This window comes from Aphelocoma coerulescens, chromosome 1, assembly GCF_041296385.1.
Source record: "Aphelocoma coerulescens isolate FSJ_1873_10779 chromosome 1, UR_Acoe_1.0, whole genome shotgun sequence".
Classification (NCBI taxonomy): domain Eukaryota; kingdom Metazoa; phylum Chordata; class Aves; order Passeriformes; family Corvidae; genus Aphelocoma; species Aphelocoma coerulescens.
The window spans coordinates 53,346,580-53,365,784 of NC_091013.1; the positions used below are offsets into that span (position 1 = coordinate 53,346,580).

At 37.9% G+C, this 19,205-nt stretch overlaps 1 protein-coding gene across 2 annotated transcripts in view; it reads left to right on the forward strand.

Moving 5' to 3' along the window:
• The first annotated feature begins 3,630 nt into the window (after positions 1–3,630).
• The window catches only part of KLHL1 (kelch like family member 1), a 190,651-nt gene continuing 175,076 nt past the window's right edge, over positions 3,631–19,205 (forward strand). For both annotated transcript variants that reach the window (XM_069009288.1, XM_069009298.1), the window contains exon 1: positions 3,631–4,121. In XM_069009288.1, coding sequence (XP_068865389.1) covers positions 3,631–4,121 — 491 coding nt within the window. The remainder of the gene's footprint in view (positions 4,122–19,205) is intronic.

Sequence of the window (19,205 nt, forward strand, 5' to 3'; positions counted from 1 at the left end):
AATGTGATATACAGCGTGCAACCAACACACAGGAAAAGTTTACCTGTGATCATTATTATTTTGGCTATACTTTATGGAACACATAAGGTACAGATGGAAGGCTGCAAGACATCAAAATGTTTCCCTTTGACAACTTAAAAGACAAGTGTAATTTCATAGTTCTGTTCATATGTCTATGTCAATCCCATATGAGTAGACTAAGACATAACTTGACTAGTAAGCTAATTACATTAGAGTAATTCCTATGAGTAAGGTCCCTAGAACTCTAGTAGAGAACCATTTTTTCTTCTTCTGGATGGAGAAGCAAGTCTAGGCAAATTATAGAATTAAGTTAATCTTTTTATGTACCAGAAGTTTCAACTGAAACTCAAACACATTTTGTATTCTTGTCATGCAATAATTTAGAATATGTTCTTAGTCTCACTGGCATATGTCAAAAGCATTCACTGGGAAACATGAAGAAAAGAATCTGTGAAAACCTAACTAAACCAACCTGTTTTAATTCTTTTACTTCATGCTCAGGAAACCAATTTATTAATTAACTATCAATACTGACAATGACTGATTTTTCAATGTAGCTTTTCTTGGGGCTAGCTCTTGTTTACTGTACATTGACAATATAATTGTGATTGTGATATGAACTACGCTAATCAAGACAATTTTCCAGATTTAATTTTACGATACTCAAATGTTCATGCATCTTTATGTAGGAGAATCAGGCATACATGCCAAATTAATGCATATCTTACTGCAAAAAGTATTTATGTACTAAAATATGAAAGAATCAAGTAATGCTAAGAAGTATGTCAGTGCCTATACATGATATCTTGAAGTGATGAGATTTTTGTTATTTAAAAAAAAATTCAAGACTTTATTTCAGTTACTGACATAACTGAAATAAAAATATATGAATAACAGATAACCTGGAGTATTTTCTACCTTTTTTCCTTATAATTGCTTGATAGCTTGTACTGTGACGGGTGATAAAAAACCTAAATCACTTTCTTGGGTGATATTGTAATATATATTCATTGAGTGACCTCTGGAGTATATTTAGAAATATACTTTGTTGGAGTGCACTGTCATTTATATTTATCTATTTTGGTGAAGTAAAGATAGAACGTCTAACCTATCAATTGTTCACATCAAATGATCAATTTAAGTACTAATGCAGATTTTAAAATGACTAAGATTTATAACATGGCAAGGAAATGATGCAATTCTCCTCAAATCAGAATATCTGAATTGGCCTAATCAGTTAAGAGTTATTAAACACAGAAGAGATAGCAACCTGTCTATCTATATGTTTATTGATTAAAACTATTTTATATGTAGATATCCCCATCTTTTAGAGCATGTAACTAGGCACTAAGTAGCCAGTATTCACTATAGATGATTTCATATATTTCAACATAAGAGATGCATTTCTAGTCTCTCAGAAATAATTGAAGTTTCATCTGTTCTATTCTAGATGAAGATTTCTAGGCATTTCTTCCTGCAGTTCTCCTAAGCAGCACATAGTCAGATCAGTTCTCAGATAAAAATGAACTGTCTCTTTTGTTTGGTTTAGAATGGTTTTTGTCTCTTGTTTTATCACTGAATACTGAGAGCAAACTTGAGGCACCAGGGAGTTTTCAGTCCAGCTGTGGTGATATAAATCAATCTTTAAAATGCACAGTGGCAATTTTTCTTTCTTTGAAAGTAGGACTTGGTGCCTTGAATTCTTGTACTGTTAAATCCAAGACTTTATCAGTATTAAACACAAACCCTAATATTGGTTTGTATCCAGAAGCAATACTTCACTGATAAACTAAACAAAACAGTAATATACTTCAGTCATGAAGTAAATATAACAGTAATAAAATTTTTAATTCGTGCTTGATTTCTGTACTTCCCTGGAGGACTTTCCAAGCTATAATACTTTATGAATGAGGAGTTAAAACAGACCAGCTTGAGGGAAATAATTTCTTCAACCTCATTTCTTGATTTCACAAAGACTTAGAATAACAGACTGTAGAGAGCTCATGAGTACATGGGTAAAGCTGGCCAATGCAAAGATTACTGTATGAAAATACAATCTATTTCATCATTTTCTTAGGGATAAATCTTCTAAAATATTACTTGGTAAGGTACAGGTGAATTGCAGACATTCTGTGTATCATCTTATTGCCACCAACTTTTCATGCATGAGGTTTATGAGCTAGCAGGTGATGATATGCAGTTTTGCTGCCATATCCCTCTCCGACATTTCACCATAGAGCTTTTAATTCTGTAATTACGTCCCCAAAGCAGTGTACTCTGTGACACCCCTCCCAAGTGGGCAGATGTTCCTAAGCAGATCTCTTATGTTGTGAAAGGAACCACCTTTGGGTTTAACACTGTCAGACTGCATTAAGAGCAGGTATGAAAGGTAAGAAGCAGATGTGTTGTGCAATTTCTGTTTGACACAATGTTCCTCTAGCCAATGTTTTCTACTGGTACAGCAACACTGAGCCAACAGGCTAATGAATGGAGCCTGCAGAATACATCGTTAACCTGTAACCTCATCCAGGCTGCATGCAGTCTAAGTCTGTACTCCTATGATTCACATTTTTGTGTTTACTGCTGCTGATACATTTGTTGTTGCACTTTATTTGGCTATATGTGGAATATACACAGCTGTCTCAGAACTAAAATACCAAGGTGAGGAGACCTGCACTGGAGACAGCACGAGGCTGTGAGGGGCAGTTAGTGACCTGCCGACTTACTTGCCCGAGGAAGCCTGAAGCATCTTTTTCCCTCTGTCTCTTCACACTGACGGCCCCAGAGCACATCTGCGTCACATGCAAGGGAGGGGGCGGCTTGGTGAGAGGCGCCGAGATAGACGGAGAATTGTATACTGAGGACCTTGACAGCCTCACGGGCGGGATTTTTTTTTTTTTTCCCCTCCTACGTACAGTGCATATAAAGGAGCTCCGATCTCCTTCTGTGCCAGCTCTCGGGCATTGTCATCCCAGATAACGGAAGGCATGGGACTCCCCAGAGAAACGGGATGGGAAGGCGGGACGTGGAGAGAGGCTTCCAGGTGACTTTTTCCTCTCTGTCTGCACTCGGCCACGGAGCTGTAAGAGACTGAGGAAGTGCCACCTGCCTCTCGCTGTGGCTGCTGCCGCCGCCGCCGCTCCTCTCCGGGCTGTAGCTCGCTCCCCCGTTAATCAGACTAGCGCGTCGTCGCAGCCTCCCTCGCCCGCTCTTCCCTCGCAAGTGTCCGTCTCCCCTGAGAGGTGTCTCTCATTTCTGCCTCTCTCTCCTCCCCTTTCCACTGATCACCGTGCGGTTCTCGTCAGCTCTGGGCATCTCTCCCTCTTTCTCCCTTTCCTGCTGGGTGTCTCTACCTCCTCTTGGCTCTGTGCATCGCTCCATCCATCCTCCCTCTCTCTCCGCACTGGTGTGTGCGCGAATCTCTCTCCGCCCGGCGGCTGCCACCCCTCGCCCTACAAGCCCAGCGCCGCCCGGAGGAGCCGCCGCCGCCGCTGCCGGAGCGGGGCCGCCCCGCGCTGCCGCCGCCACCGCCACCGCCGCCGCCTGGCCCTGCCTGGCCGCCGTGAGTCCCTCCTCAGCCCGCGCCCGTCCCCCGCCCGCCGCGGCACCATGTCCGGCTCCGGCAGGAAAGACTTCGACGTGAAGCACATCCTGCGCCTCCGCTGGAAACTGTTCAGCCACCCCTCGCCGGCGGGCGGCCCGGCGGGGGGAGGCTGCCTGCCTCCCGACAGCAGCTTCGAGCACTGGGGACCGAGCCAGAGCCGCCTGCTGAAGAGCCAGGAGAGAGGCAACGGCGTCTTCTGGAAGAAATCCGCCTCCTCCGCCTCCTCCTCGGCAGCCACCACGGCCAGCCCGCCCAACGGGACACTGCTGCCCGCCGGCGGCCGGCTGGCCACGGGGCACGGCCCGGGACCGCCGCCACCCCGCACCGTCTTCTACGTGGAGTCCCTGGAGGAGGAGGAGGAAGAGGAGGCGGTGCCCGGCGGGATGGAGGTGGCCCGCGAGCCCGAGAAGCCCCTGGCGCCGCCGGAGGGGGAGGAGGCGCCGGGGGGCTGCGCCGATGGAGGCAGCCGGGCAACAGGTGACGGAGGCGGGCACAGGTAGGGGAGCGCGGCTGCTCCGGCGCCACCTGCGCGGCGGGCGCGGGCGGGTCCGCGGGGGTCATCGCGGGGCTCTGCGGCCCCGGAGGACAGTGGCGGGGCGGGTGCAGCCGGGCCAGTGTGCCGGCGTTGCTGCGGCAGGGTGGGGGTCTCGGGGCGGGAGGATTCCTCCGTTTGAGCTGGCAGGGTTTGGAGGCGGAGAGAAGGGCGGCCGGGGGGCTGCCCGAGAGCCCCGGGAGAGACTGGCCAGCCTCATGGTCAAGGTGCCGCGGATCACGGATTCTGCCCTTGGCCTTCCTCTGACCTTGCCCCTTCTCTTGGCCTGCGGGTGCTTCTGACCTGCCCCTGCCCCTGTCCCTGACCTGTCCCTGTCCCTGTCCCGTCCCTGTCCCCACCTCCGCCCCCGCTCCTGGGCTGCCCCTGCCCGCGGGGCTGGCCCGAGAACCGGCGCTTGTCAAAGCTGGCGCTCCGCGCTGGGGATCGTCGCTACCCAACTTTGTCAGAAGTTTCTTAAAACGCTGGCGGGAGGTAGTGTTGTTCTGGCTAGTGGGATGACAGATGAAAGCTCAAAAGTAAAAGCGTCCTATTTCCTGAAACTCGGTGACTAAACCGTGTTACACCCTACCTCAGAGAAAAATAAGAATTACAAGAATTTTCCGAGTCATGAACCCAGTGACACCTGAGAGGATGTAAGAACAAGCAAGACACATCCAGATTCTTGTTTTTCATACAAATGTGTTAATGTTGAATTGCTTTTCTTTCGCAATCCCTGCCCTCCTTGCCCCCAGCTGAAACAGAAATTAAAATCATTTGAAGAAGGAAATGTAGTTAAGAGAGAGCTTTCAGAAAAACTCTGATACAGATAGTCCTAAGGGTAAAATGATTCATTGCTTTAGCTCTGCTTGCCCCCACCTCCCCATGGTTAAGATTACTTCATTTTCATTTTTCTTGTCTTTTTTTTTTTTTTTTTTGTGTACGGAGAGAAATGTACAGTTCAGTTTCTGAACATGAAAAGAAATGAAAGGAATGATTTGTTTTTTTCATATTGAAAGTAAAACATATAGTATTAAATATTAGATGAAGGGACAGTACCGTGTGTATGTTTGCATTACGGCTGGAGATAAACATACATGTATGTAACTGAGTATGTTGCACCTTTTCAGAGAGCCCTAAAGCATATATTGTCTCCTTTAATCTCTTATTGTTTTGTCAATTAGCATAGTTCATTTAGTAGGACCTATATAATTTAAACACATGGAATAGCTGATATAGACTTAGGGTACATTTTTAAAGAAAAAGCAATACTGAAGTTTTTATGAACATTGGAAGTTGTTCTGAGCAACAAGAAGGTGCTTATCCTAGGATTCAATTCGAATTGTAATCAGATACACTACAAAGACAGGTAAAACACTAGCCCTTAAATTATCTCTTCAAGGCTTTTGAAGAGTGAGTGGGAGAGGTTAAAAACTAGTACAAATATAGTTTCATTATACAGACTGTTCATTTAGGTGTGTCACTGATCTGAGACTCTAAAGATCTGCATACTAACAGAAACTTAATGAGTTTTAATGGTACCCCTTGATTTGCACATAAGAGTCGGCTTGGTAGAATTTATGTACTCTGTGACATTATGTATCTGATTACTGCACTTACTGCTCTTGATTTTTATAATCCATTTATTCCATGTTCTTCATTCATTGCTACTGTAACAACACATCTAGTCATCTGTAACTTGTAGTCCTGTTGAAGGAATATGTTTAAATTTGTTCAGATTTAAAATAACTGTGTCAGGAGAGATGATTTTATTATTAATGAAAATGCAACCTTTTGAGGTATGAAAATGTTTAAGATAGTTTTAGTCTAAGACTTTGCTATTTCTCATCAAAGAACCTTTCATTTACCTCTATGAACTTTGTATGTTATGGCAAGAGGTGGGCAAGTGCTGCAAAAATGGCAGTTCTGTGCCTGAAAGTCCTGTAATCCAGGTCTTCTAATGCCCTGGAAGATTCTGTCTCACTCATTCTGTAGAGATAAGTCTTATAAATGGTGCCAGCTTCTTTACTTCACTGTGACTGTAGGATATGTAAATTACTCTCCAGTCCAGAATGACAGATACTATGAAATACATAAACAGATGAACATGTGGGACTTCGACCAAGCCTTTAGGCATATAACCTGGAATTTTGGTACAGAAAGTGATAACTTCTGAATTTCCATAGTGTTAGTCCTGCCCATATTTAACAACTGCTTTAATATTTGAGGACTGTATGGAAAATAATATTTTTGTTATGTGAAAGTGGTGAGAATTCAATATTTGAATATGTTCCAGTAAAGACCGTGTCAACATTATTTCAAATGTTGTGAACAGGAGGTCTCTGGGCAGTAACAGCTCAAAACCCAGTGGTTGGACATAACATGAGGAGCAGTTTGACAAGTTTGCTTTGGTTTTATGCTTGGGATTTCTAATTTTTTTTGTTATTTCTGCTATTGACATATATGTACAAGTGAAAATTACTTTTTGTTTTATATTTTTAGTGTGTACTTGGGATCCTTGTATCTCCCAAAGAGTTTTCATTGGGTTCTTGTTTGGGTTTTTTGTTTGTTTGTTAGTTTCTTTTTATTTTTTTTTTCTCCCCAGCTGGTCTCCTCAGCTTGAGACATGAATTTTGTACTGATATCCGTTTTCAGCTCAGTTGGGTTTGTTTTTCAGTGGCGTTTTAGTTACTGTTTCTACATCTAAGCTAAACACTAAGCTGGATGATCTCAAATTCTTAATTTTAATTTTAGTGTTCTGTTAGATATTGTGGAATAATAAGTACATTCTACTTTACTGATTTGGGTTTTTTGCATGTTTCTAAAGAACATCCTGTCATGTCAATTGTACAGTACATCTATTTGTAAGTAAGGCTATGTGTATAGTCCTACTGGCATTAAGAAGACTGAAGGGTTAGACAGGGCATGTTTTAAAGTACGTACTTAATTGTTCTATTTTCCATATTGTATCTGTAAAAAGAAAGAAAATGTTTTATGGTTAACAATTAGTGTTAGAACACTGTCTGCTTGAAATTGCTTGGAATTGCTTGGAAACATGCATATCAAATTGGTTTAGAGCTGGCATGATAAAATTGTCAATAGATACAGTGGATATTTAAAGATGGTTTTTTTGATCTTCATTTCCTACGACAAAAGTGTTAGGAAAAAAAAAAATCTATAATGTGAATTTATAATTAAGATTTACAAATCAGCCCCAAAATGCTTCGAAAATACCAGTTCAAAGATTTGCAATATATCCATCAGATCCTCGCAGTTTATAATGGAGATTTTACATGATCACGACAGCTCTTTTCAGGTGATGTGTTAATCAACCCTCTACATGAATGGGATTCACTTAATAGGCAAAGAGTTACTATTTTAATCCCTCCTTCCTGAGTGGATGGTAGCATGTTTTGCTTGCCTTGTACTGTTTAAATCCTATGTAGATGTAATTCCTCATGTGCTCTCAAGACTATTCACCACTACACTCAGTACATGCCTCACAAACTAGTAACAGGTTTATTTTTACAACAGCCCTATTTTATAGTGGAGGTCTGAACCAGAAAGAGACAGAAAAAAGAAAGAAAAAACATTGAATTGATTGGTTTCAGAGCATATAGCACTTTTCTCCCACTAGTTCCTCTGTTCTCAGTTGCACTCATAAATGATGAGCCCATCTGCAAACCAGCCCCAGAGTCCTCTGGTTGTGTGCAAGAGGAGTGGAGAACATGGGATTCAATTAACATTTTGTTTAAGAGACAGCTCCAAGAAGGATATGCCAGATATAACCCACGTAAAGGAAGCACTGACAATGCAGAAGTCTTTCATAAAACATACAATAATTTGAAAATAGAGCTTCTGAAAGAAAATGTCAAATCCTCCCACCATTAGATACTAATAGTGTACGTTGAAGCAAGAAGTGAGAGGACTGAGTACTGTGCCTTCCTCACACAGCAGTTTCATGCTCAAATGTTGAATTGCTAGAAAAAGTAATGAGGAAAGCATTTTACTCTGTTGCTGTCGAGTTCGTCAATGTGAAGTAAAAAATTCAGTATTAATGGGAATCCAAAAGGTTAATAAATGAGATAATGATATTCTACCTCAAACATTAACTTAGAAATTTAGTTTGCAAGTCTCTGTGGTCAAAACTATTTATTTAAATTAAATCATTATGATCAGTGTAGAATCAGGAACATAAAAATGTACCTGATTAAACTATAGAATCAAAGCTTTTGTACAAGCATTTCTTTTGTATTTTTCTGTTCTGAGCCCACAAAACCTGCATTTTGACTCTTTTGCCCATTAGTCTCTCCCACTTCCAAGTCTTCTTCCTTTTCTTCTAGAAACCTACAACCTTGTGGTTGGCATGCATCTATAGAAAGTTATGAATTTGGAACTGGTCAGGATGAGCAACATTCTCAATGCTGCTTTCTAATTTATTGAGAAAATATTTTGACCATATTAGAAAATGTAGATAAAATTGTCATAAAAATTTGCTACTTAAGTACTTCATGTACTGTTGTAAGTGTATCTAGTCTCACGAGAGGTTTCTGGTCTCTGGTTTCTAAGTAAATGGAGTTTCCTGTTTACAGCTTTCATCTCACTACCTGAGCTTAAAAAAAGAGGAGAATCAAGATACCTTCCTGTAGTGGTTTGGTCTAAAATACTCATTACTGTTTATCTTCTGTGAGATAAGAATTAGGAGAAATGCAAAGCAGGCACCAAACTTGAAGGAATATAAAAAAGTTTATTAACAGACCTAAAAGGAGGGAAAAAAAAATTATACAACCTTCAGAACTCTCCTCCTCCCCCCACCTTCCTCCCTTCTCCCACTGACAATGTAAAAAGACAACCCTTGAGATGTTCAGTCTGTTTACCACTTCCATAATAACCTTGTTCAGTCCATTTAGAAAGAGAAGTCTCTTCTTGCTCGTGCTATGAAAACATTATCACAACGAGACAGCCACCCACTTCCAAATATTGTTCAGTCCATTTAGGAAGAGGAGTCTCTCTGCTTGCAATGTGAGTCCCTTCCCCCGACTTGCAGCTTTTCCCGCAACTGCTTTCGAGGGCCCACTCTTGAAGTTTTTTGGGGTACAATTTTAAGGTTGAGCTGTTCAGGAACAAAAAAACAGAGGCCCTTCTCCTTCCCTGGGAGCAAAGGGTCTTCCTCATCTTCATCGTTAGGACTATCTCTGGGAGCATCTGTAGGAACTGAGGTTTTCTCCTTTCCCATTTGGAGCAAAAGTCCTCATCTGGTTCATCTCTCCCTGTCCAAACTTCTCATGAAATTACAGCTGCGGCAGCATCTGCCTATTGCTTACGAGTTGAACACTCCACCCCCCATATCTTCATGAAATTACAACGGGATACTCTGATATATCATAGCTTCACAACAGAATTTCAGCTTTAAGCATCTCCTCTCTCTCTTCCCTCAGGTTTTCAGCTGTTCATAGCAATAAAAAGGTTAAACTCACCTCGGCCTTGCAGCTTTGCAGCTGGAATGTTGAATTTTTCTTATCGAAGTGGAGAGGGGGTGAAGCCGAGCTGCTCCAGCTGCCCATGGCAAGGCAGTGGGGGGGGGGTTCCATGGCTGGAACAGGCCCATGGCTCCAGGCTGGCCGTGGCCTGGCCCGGCCTGGCCCAAGCAGGGCCTGGCCGGGCCTGCTGGCCCCCGCACGGGGCCTGCAGCCACCTGTGCCAGCGCCGGAAACGAGAGAGAGCTTGGGGGGGAGTTTGTCTGTTCTTAAGTGTGGATCACAGAGGCGGTCACAACTTTAAGTGGCTTAAAGAATTGTCCATATTCAAACTGGCCAGCTGATAGGTTCTTTCAGGTCCCAGAGGAAACTGTAAGCACCCCTTAGCAAGGATATCCCTTCCGGGACTATGCTTGCTAACCTATGACACTTCCTATGTCTTAGTCTATCCTGTGAGCTCTCACAACTTCAGGTATTTTCACAACTGATCATGGCTGTGGCCTTTCTGAGGTGATATCCACATTTGAACCATAGCTTCTACTGTGATAACCAGATCCTAAAATTAGATACTAAAGAAGTTAAATTAATAGCTGTGTATGTTTTTATACTATCTCATATAGACTTCTTTGTTAAGAAGGTAATTTAATGCTTAGGGTGGAATATAGATCACACGATTCTGCATTTCTAGGTTATGGAATCAGAAGAGAAAAAAACATTTGTTTTTATCATGAGCCAGTTTTTCAACTCAATTATGAAACTTCTAAAAATGGTTATATAACTTTTATGCTTTTGTATTTATACTTTTAACTTTCACAACAAAAGAGTCAGGGTTCCTACAAAACATGGGCCACAGACCTTTCTCCTCCAAAGCTCTTATTCATTCTCAGAGGATCTATGCTCTGTGAATGGGAGGCAGAAGAATCAGGTGATAAAAATAGTGCAAGATCACATAGCTGAAGATTGTATATATACATGTATGGAACTAAACAAGTTACAAGGAAAATCCAGGTCTAGAACTTCCTAACTTTAAAATCTGGCTTTGCTACTTGTAGAACAGCATTTCTAAAGCTTGGCTGTTTGTTCTGGTTTGGTTTTTGACAAAAGAAGCAGAAGAACACACAAGTCACTTCATGTGCTGTCATTTCTTTTGTCCTCCAGTTGAACACAGAACTGAAACTTGAGGATTCACTGTGTATCCCACTGTCACATGAACTGACATCAAAAGAAAGTTCTTAATTTTTATGTGGGTAATTACAATGGTGATGGTGGACTCTCTCTGCAGAAAGATTGAGGAATTCAACATCTGAAGAATGGCAAGTCTTCAGAGTCTTCCTCTGCATTTGGGATTCTAGTGACAAGCAAGAATTCATATAATGTTCTTCTTGGTGCTCCCAAACTTACTTTCTTTTGTTACATCCTCTTTACATTCTTTTTGTTTTGAGTATCCATTCTCCTGGGTCTTATTCTAGCTTTTTTTCCTTCTTTCCACACTCTCAAAGGATTCCCAATTGCCTTCCTCAAATCCTAGGTTCCCATCCCAGAAAGCATTACTTGGTTTTACCAACTTCTCTTCCCATCTGCCTTGTTGATTTACTTACCAGGTTACTTTCTGTCCAGCCTTGTCTGTATCTTGTCAAGATACTTTCAAAAATAAAGTCAAATTTGCCCTAGTTCATTAACAGCTTCGTGGACCTCTCATTCTTCTATTTCTCCCTATTTCATAATCTTTGAATTTCAGTATCATTTAAACCTTCCCTTATCTCCTTTGTCAGTTTTAATAAAATCCTGATGGAATTCCCATTCCTATGTTTTTACCTCAGCTCCCCATTTTACTTTGTTCTCTGACTTGTTTCATCACCAGCTGCCAAGTTGATGATACTATTTGCTATGCGTAATGGAGTCAGCAAGATACTTCAGTTTGAGTAACTCATTCAGTCCATGATGGGGATTTATCTTCTCTCATCTCATCTCTTAGATGCACATATTCGAATAAGGTGGATTATCTTTCAAATGTCCCTATTTCTCTTCATTGAGTGTAACAGTAGTCTAAAGTGGCTAGTTCAGGTTCAAATGTTCAATTTAAATGTTTAATGTTCAATTAAATTTGATAAAAAGAACATCATTTGAAGTCTACATTGCAAATTCAAACTGTTCTAAAAAGAATAAAAGGATAGAATTAATTGAATCTATTATATATTCACAGCATTAGTAAAAAGCATATCTCTCATCTCAATAAAAGTATGGATGCTGCTAGAAAACATCAGCCCATTAAACACACTAGAAAGGAAGGGACTTGACCAGTTTTTTGGTTGTTGTTACCCATGTACTTTCAGCATTGACAAAACCATCCATTCTTTTTTCTTCTGGACTAACTTGCACTGTTTTGCACGAATATTTCAAAAAAATTCAAAATTAAAAAAAGATTTGGCAGTGAAAATATCAGTTGCATGGAGAGTGACTGAATCAGTAAAATACCTCTAAAACTATGGACCTCATATGGGTAACATCAAAGAACATTACAAAAGGGAAATGCTTTTCAACCTGTTCACAGTCAAAGTGAAAGCAAGTACAGAGAACAGCCATCTGGAAAATCCAGTTGATGGTGCATCTTTATAGATAAGTCTGCAGAAATACTGTTGGCTTGAATATATTTTTTTTTTCCTTGATAAAACCATTTCTGGAATAATAATAGTAGGGACATACATAAGTCTATACAAATAAATATATATCATCTGCATTTGTCTCTGTATATAAACATCATAAGATTTAGATATATTAAAAGTGCATATATGTATATAATTTATATAGTTATTAATAAATAAATTAGAGTTGATTCCTTTATACCATTTTTGTGAGCAGTGTAGTTCACTTAAATATTGTGCATGGAAAAAAAATCAGAGCATATTGTTGGAATCTGTTCCATTCATAGGAATGGTGCTGATACATATAAACATGCTCTTAACACATGATCATTTCTTTCTAGCAGCTACTTCTTATCCTTGTGACACATTTTTTTTATTACAGGTTGGAATCAGTTTAAAAGTTTGCTCTTTCTTTTTATATCTCAAGCTTGCATTTTTTAGGTGAAAACTGCTCCTTAAATATTATGCTATGATGTTTTGGCAGAATTTCCTAGCATACAAATTTTCTGCTGTTATTAGAACAATTTTTTAGAATACAGAATTGATGACCTAAAGTAAACTATTTACACTAGGGAAAGAATTAGATGTTATCAAAGTTTCAGAAAGGAAATGTCTCCTATAAAAAGTTAGGAGCTGCTACAACTTCCTCAGAAAGATAAGTAACTGTGTAATCATCCCTAGTAAAAAATAGAAAAAAAGATCCCCCAAATTCCCAAACCTTAATTTTACCAAACATTTAATTTCAGCAGTATCTAAAATGTCTGATTTTTATTTCAAAAAGTCATAACTTACCAATTATTTAAGACAAACACAGATCCAAAATACTAAAATATTATGATTTTTTGGTAAGAGTTTTAGTAAAGCTTATAATTTTCTTTAGATATTTTTCCATTAGTATTTTAAATCTTTTATTTCAGAATTTTTGAAAATGTTAATTTTAAATGTAGTAACAGGTTAAAACATTATCATCATTTACACTTTAAAAGTACTCTTTTAATTTATTATAAAATAGTAAGTGAAAACATTTTTCTGCGTAATTAAGTGTGTTTCTCCAAAGCTCATGTTAAAATTTAGCTGGAAGCTTCAATACATGCTTCAAGTTTATGTCACATTGTTCTTTCCATATCTCTTATTTCCAGCTGACGTCTTGAATGTTTGTACTGGCAATGCTCAGGATTACTGTTAGTTTAGACCAGTGTTACCATTCTCTAGTCATAAAGATATATATTCAAGGCATCAGAGGTGATTGTCATGAGTAGCCTGGTTTTCCAAACCACATTTGTAATCATACCTCCTATTTCTTCCCTCTTCAGGCCTTTACTCCATATCTCCCTGCCACATTTTGGCTGTTGTGTGGCTGTCCTACCGATTAGGATCCTGAATCCATTCTTTAACTTACACAGGCACATCTTATCTCTTGATTTCCATTTTCACTACTTCATATGAAATTTCATCTGTTCCACTTGACCCATTAAAAATATTTACTTTAATTAATGAGATAAAATGGAAAATAAATGATCATTACTTAGTTCTCAGAAATGAGCCAACAGAAAGAGACATAGAGAATTAAGACTTGGTTCAATGTGGTGTGTATTCCAAAGTTTGGACTTCAGCTTACTATATTAAAATGGAATGTTAGAAATAAAACATGTACAATTGTGCAAAACTGAAAATAAGAGATTTTATATTTTAGTGTTTGCCATTATCTCAAAATGTATTTGAAAGATGGAAAAGTCTTTTTCAAAACTTAAAAATTATTTCTTGAATCTAAACCAACAATCATTATCACACGGGATTGGTTTTCTGAGTTTAATAGGCAATGGTTTTCTTGTTTTTAATAAGTAGCTGGGTGTAATTCATGGAACACATCATCTGCCATTCATTCTTTTTTTAACTGTATCAGTCAAGTCTTTTGTTTTACTATGTTTCATCAACATTAAAATATCCAACCTTTTGTAACATCTGTATTTTCCTGTCATCTGTTTTCATCCTTCCTCCCACTGGAACCATATGGAAAAAGCAGCATTGGTTTGACACCTTGGTGTCTTTTTGCTGCTATGTAGGTTTGCTTTGTGCAAAACTCATGGAGGAAAACAGAACCAAATCAAATAAAAAAATCACAAAAGATCCTTGAATCTAAAAGAATATAGTCACACACTCTGTCTTTGCTGAATATAGTTCTAGAACTGAATCCTATTTGGGCTCCTAATTCTTTCTAGAGATTCTTCAATGGTGTCGGTGATCCATACCTAAATATAGAGTGTAGAAATACGTAAGGAGAGAAAAGTACAGGATGTATACCTCGTGTAGTTTTGTTGTGCTGTGTGATTTTGTTGAAACTATTCTTTCCCAGATTATTTTATATTCTAGCCGTGAGTAGGTTCTTTCAGAGCATAGAAGTTGTTTGATCTTCAGCAAGTATGGAGAAAACATGATAAAAACCACTGTGTCTGTATTTGCAGGAATATGTGGCACTTCAGATACTCAACTTTCAGTTCTTAGACAGACTTTCAATTGCCTACAGAGATGTAAGTTCTTTTCATGTTCTAGACCAGTCAGGTGCATCACCAGTCCAAGCCTTCAGTCTTATCTGCTCACTGCTTTTTTCCCATATTCCTTGTTATTTTTCTACTTATAAACTGGAATCTGTAATGTTACAGTACATCCATCCACGATTAATCTCCACATGCGTTGCTGTATTTTTATTAATGCAATCAAATTGTGATAGTTTATGAATGTCCAAAAGATTAATTTTATAAAACTAGTTATATTATAGAGTTTTATTATGCTAATCATCATGCTAAATGCAAACCTTCTGTGTGTAATGTCTGTTGGCTGTATTTATGCTCCATTTATTTATTGAGTTCTCTTCTGTCAGTTGTTTCATCATAATTTTTACTATTAACTTATCCACAAAGATAACCTACTTTTTACGTCAATTTTATGAAGTTCAGAACAGAAATACCCCAAAAGAGATTCTGCACCCCCTTCAAAGGGGCAATAGTAAGCACAACTCCAAAGTATGTGAGAGATTGAAAATAAGGAAGGAGAGAGGAGAAAGAAGGGAAGGGGGAAAGTAAACAATATGGAATAAACTACTCAATATTTTCAGACAGTGAAAACAATTTTTAAAATACTTTTAGCCTTCTATTGATAGACATAAGGATTTCAAACTACTGTCACATCTCAGAAGTTGTTTTTTTAATAGCAAAAGCTTAAATTAATAATTGTTTGCTGATAACAATGCCTGCACCAACATATTTGATGATAATTAATCCTCCTGAATTAAGTTTTTGTGTATCTTGACTCTGGTATTTTAATTTAGAAGATTAATGACTTTTGTTTGAAAAGTAATAGTCTTTGAGAATATAGAAGTTTAGATGAAAGTGAATGCTTCTGTACACTGTTCATCAGAGATGTAAATAGAACTTATGGAAAACTGCTATAAAAGGGATCAAAGAGGAAAGCCTTGACATGCAATATTAGGAACAGTAGTTGTATCAGTAGGAATTCTTCATATGTTTCTTTGCACCCGGTACTGTCATTTTAGTCAGTAAGGACGAAATAATGAAGTAAAGCATATGCTTCTTAAAAAAAAAACAAACAAAAAGAGTCTTAAATGATTCACCCATATGTTACAAGAGAGAACTGAAGTGCACAGTAATCTTGAAAAAAATAAAACACCTCTGAAAAAATGAATATGGAGTAGTGCAACTTGCTATCCTGTCACAACAATAATCAGCAGAGATGTCAAGTAGGATCAAATGTCTAGATAGCATTCTGCAGAAGTGTTGCACTTAGTACAAAGCAAATAAAATATGAATCAAGTATTCCACACTGCTGCTAAAATTCAATCATAGGAGTAGATGAACAGATACATAGCCCACAAAAATGAATTCCTATTCTTGGATCTGTTTGGGTAGAGCCTCAGCTCTACTGTATTGTCCAGAACAATCAAGAAACACATGGATTGTCTGAAGAAATTCCACTAAAAAATCACTATCATTTTAGGAAACATGTTATATTAAGAAAAGATTATCACAGGAAATAAATTTTATTATATTTTATAAAAACCAAACAGATTTCCTGGTAGTGGTGTGGACTCTTTGATATCTGGGATTATAATATTATAATAAACTAGACAAACTTCTGTCAATCATGACATATGTAGACGTGACAGTCTTTTTGCCTTGAAGAAAGAAGCACATTCAATAATTTCTCACAAACTGTCAGTCAGTATCTTTCTATGAAAAGGTTGCCTGCAGATGCTGACAAAGATTAAAAAAAACCCTAACCTTTTGCATGAGGACTAAAAGTTTTTTGTTACCATTCCATTTTTACAACAATCCTTGAATATATCTTTCAGAATTTAAGTACATCCCCTCTTTATGTTTTATGACTTCAGCTGAATTGCTTTTCCACTGGACTACTGCGGTGTGCCAGATCTCATGACTATGCCTAACCAAAATCAGTCCCCATCATATTAGACATTTAACATAATGAACAGACTCATATCTTAAAAAGCTTGGTGTTTAATGAAATTGCACTAATTTAAAGTAAATGCCAGTACTATTATTTGTGGGGGTTTTGTTTTGTTTATTTGTTTTGTGGCGCTTTTTTTTTGTGTGTTTGTTTTTCAAGACAGAACACTGAAGCAAAAATACCTGAATTGCATGGGGAAATTTATAAACTTCTGTCTGAAGTGTCCTGTTTCCTTTGTAGTGGTGACTGGAAATGTAGTAAAAAAGACGAAGTGAGTAATTAAGAAAGGAAGGAATGTGCCTTGCCTTATGACTTCTAATATAAGAGGCTTACTTCAAAAGGAGAAATTCATTGGAAGGTTTCTTTCCAAATTCTGGTGATTAAGAAATGATACAGATGTTTCTTAAATTTTTGGTCTGGTGTTGAAATTAATTCCTTTGTGCATGACACAAGAACATTTTGAAAAGATCAGTGAAAAAAAATACAGAAAACTAAAAAATAGTGAGATTAATTAATGTCAAATGAAACTTGGAAAGTACTCTTTTTTCTTTTTTTTTCCCTTCAATCTAAGTGTTCTATTACAACAGAGATGTGTCTAGGCATATGTTATTTTGCAAGGTGAAGTTAAATAATGTCTCTCTTTGAGGGCTTGTTTTTCTCTCTTGCCTTTTTATGTAGTCTAAACAGAGCCACCCATGTTTATTGTACTGTAGGAAAAGCTCAATATACTTCAGGTTTTTTACTTTGCTTAGCTTTTATGTTAGCATATGAAAACAGCAGTTGAAAAAAACAATCCAATCCAACAGATGGTTTGTGCATTCTGCTACAAGCAGATGATCGGATCTCTCTAGTGTATGCAGATAATATTGTCTGCTAAAAGTTTTCAAGAAAGTAAGATTATGACCTAAATTAAGCAGGAAAAAAGTCAATATGTCTTTTTTTTTTAATTTATGTTAAATGGCAAGGAGTCTACATATTTCAACATATGGACAGTTGTATGTTTTGGTGTATATAGATATAGATAGACAAACCAGAAAAATGCTGATTTCTGGAAGTATTGCTGCCTCTCTTTGCAAATATCATGTTTGGATTATCTCTTGCAAACTTTGCTGTTGGGGCCACAACATGAATCTTTTATCTCTGTATGGTTGAGCATATTGAAATAACTAGTAGATGGGTCTCACTTTCCTCCTTGATTTGTATTGATTTTTTTTTTTTAATATATATTTTTCATTATTTATTCCCAAATTTCCTGGAGAAAGTACAAACAGTAATATTGGGTTTTTTATTTTTTGAAAAAAACCACTACATTGAAGGAGACTCTGATGGAGCTCAGAAAAATACAATTCCCTTTGGTGTGCAGGTGAAGTTTAATTTATCTAAGATTCCTTACCATTACCATAACAGGCAATCTTTTGTCAGAAAACAAATTCCAGCATCATATCGGAGTAAGCAGCAGTTGTAATTGCTTTTGTAGAGGTTTTTCTCCTCAAGAACAGAACTTTGTCTAAAAGTATCTAAAAAATGGAAAAAACCAACACAAACTTCATATCATGTACAGTAGACAATTTTAAGAATATCAAAACTCAGTCTAATGCTGATCTAATTTAAAGATTAATTGTCTATCAAAACCAGGTATTCGTAATGACTGTTTTTGTAAATATGTTGCATGCCTTGTCTTTGCTGTGTGGTATTTCAGAAAATCTGGTAAAATTATGTGTATTTTTGCCATAAACTTTTGTTTTCCAATCCCTGATTTGCTGTGTCTCATAATAATCCATATAACAATGTCTGATGAATCCATGTAGCAAGTGATTCCATTAAATTAGTCCATGTAGCAAATGTCCTTAAGCTTGTTTGAAAATTAATGGAAGCCAAAATATGTTGAAAGTAGGAACAAATAATCCCTGTGTGTACAATTTGATCCTTCTACTCCAATTCACTGTGGATGGAAAGGTCAGTCAAAAAAGATCTGATGTTTCTTTTCTTTAAGCAAAGTGGGGATGAACATGAATTTTCCATGGAAATATTTTTGTGATAAAACACTGTTTTATAAAAAAACAGTGGGAATGAGTGATTCCACTGCTACCATTTACTGATTTAAAATTAATAATTGAGATTTTCAGAATTACTGAAACATCCTAATGGCATATTAAAAAAAAAAAAACAGTCTCATTGAAAAAAAAAGTTTTTTTCACAGATCATAATTAGATAGTTAAAAAGCCCAAAGACTGTGACAAGAACTAGTACAAAATTATTCAGATTAATGTGTGGGATTGAGCTGATAAGGACTTTTTATTTAGTAATTTTTGCATTCTGTCAAGGTTCTGACTGTATTTGCATTCTGACTGCAATTGTCTCAAAATCCCATCAAATAGTTCAAGAGATGATTGCAAATGTAATGGAAGAAGGAAATATGTATTTTATTATTAATTCTGAGATCACAGATC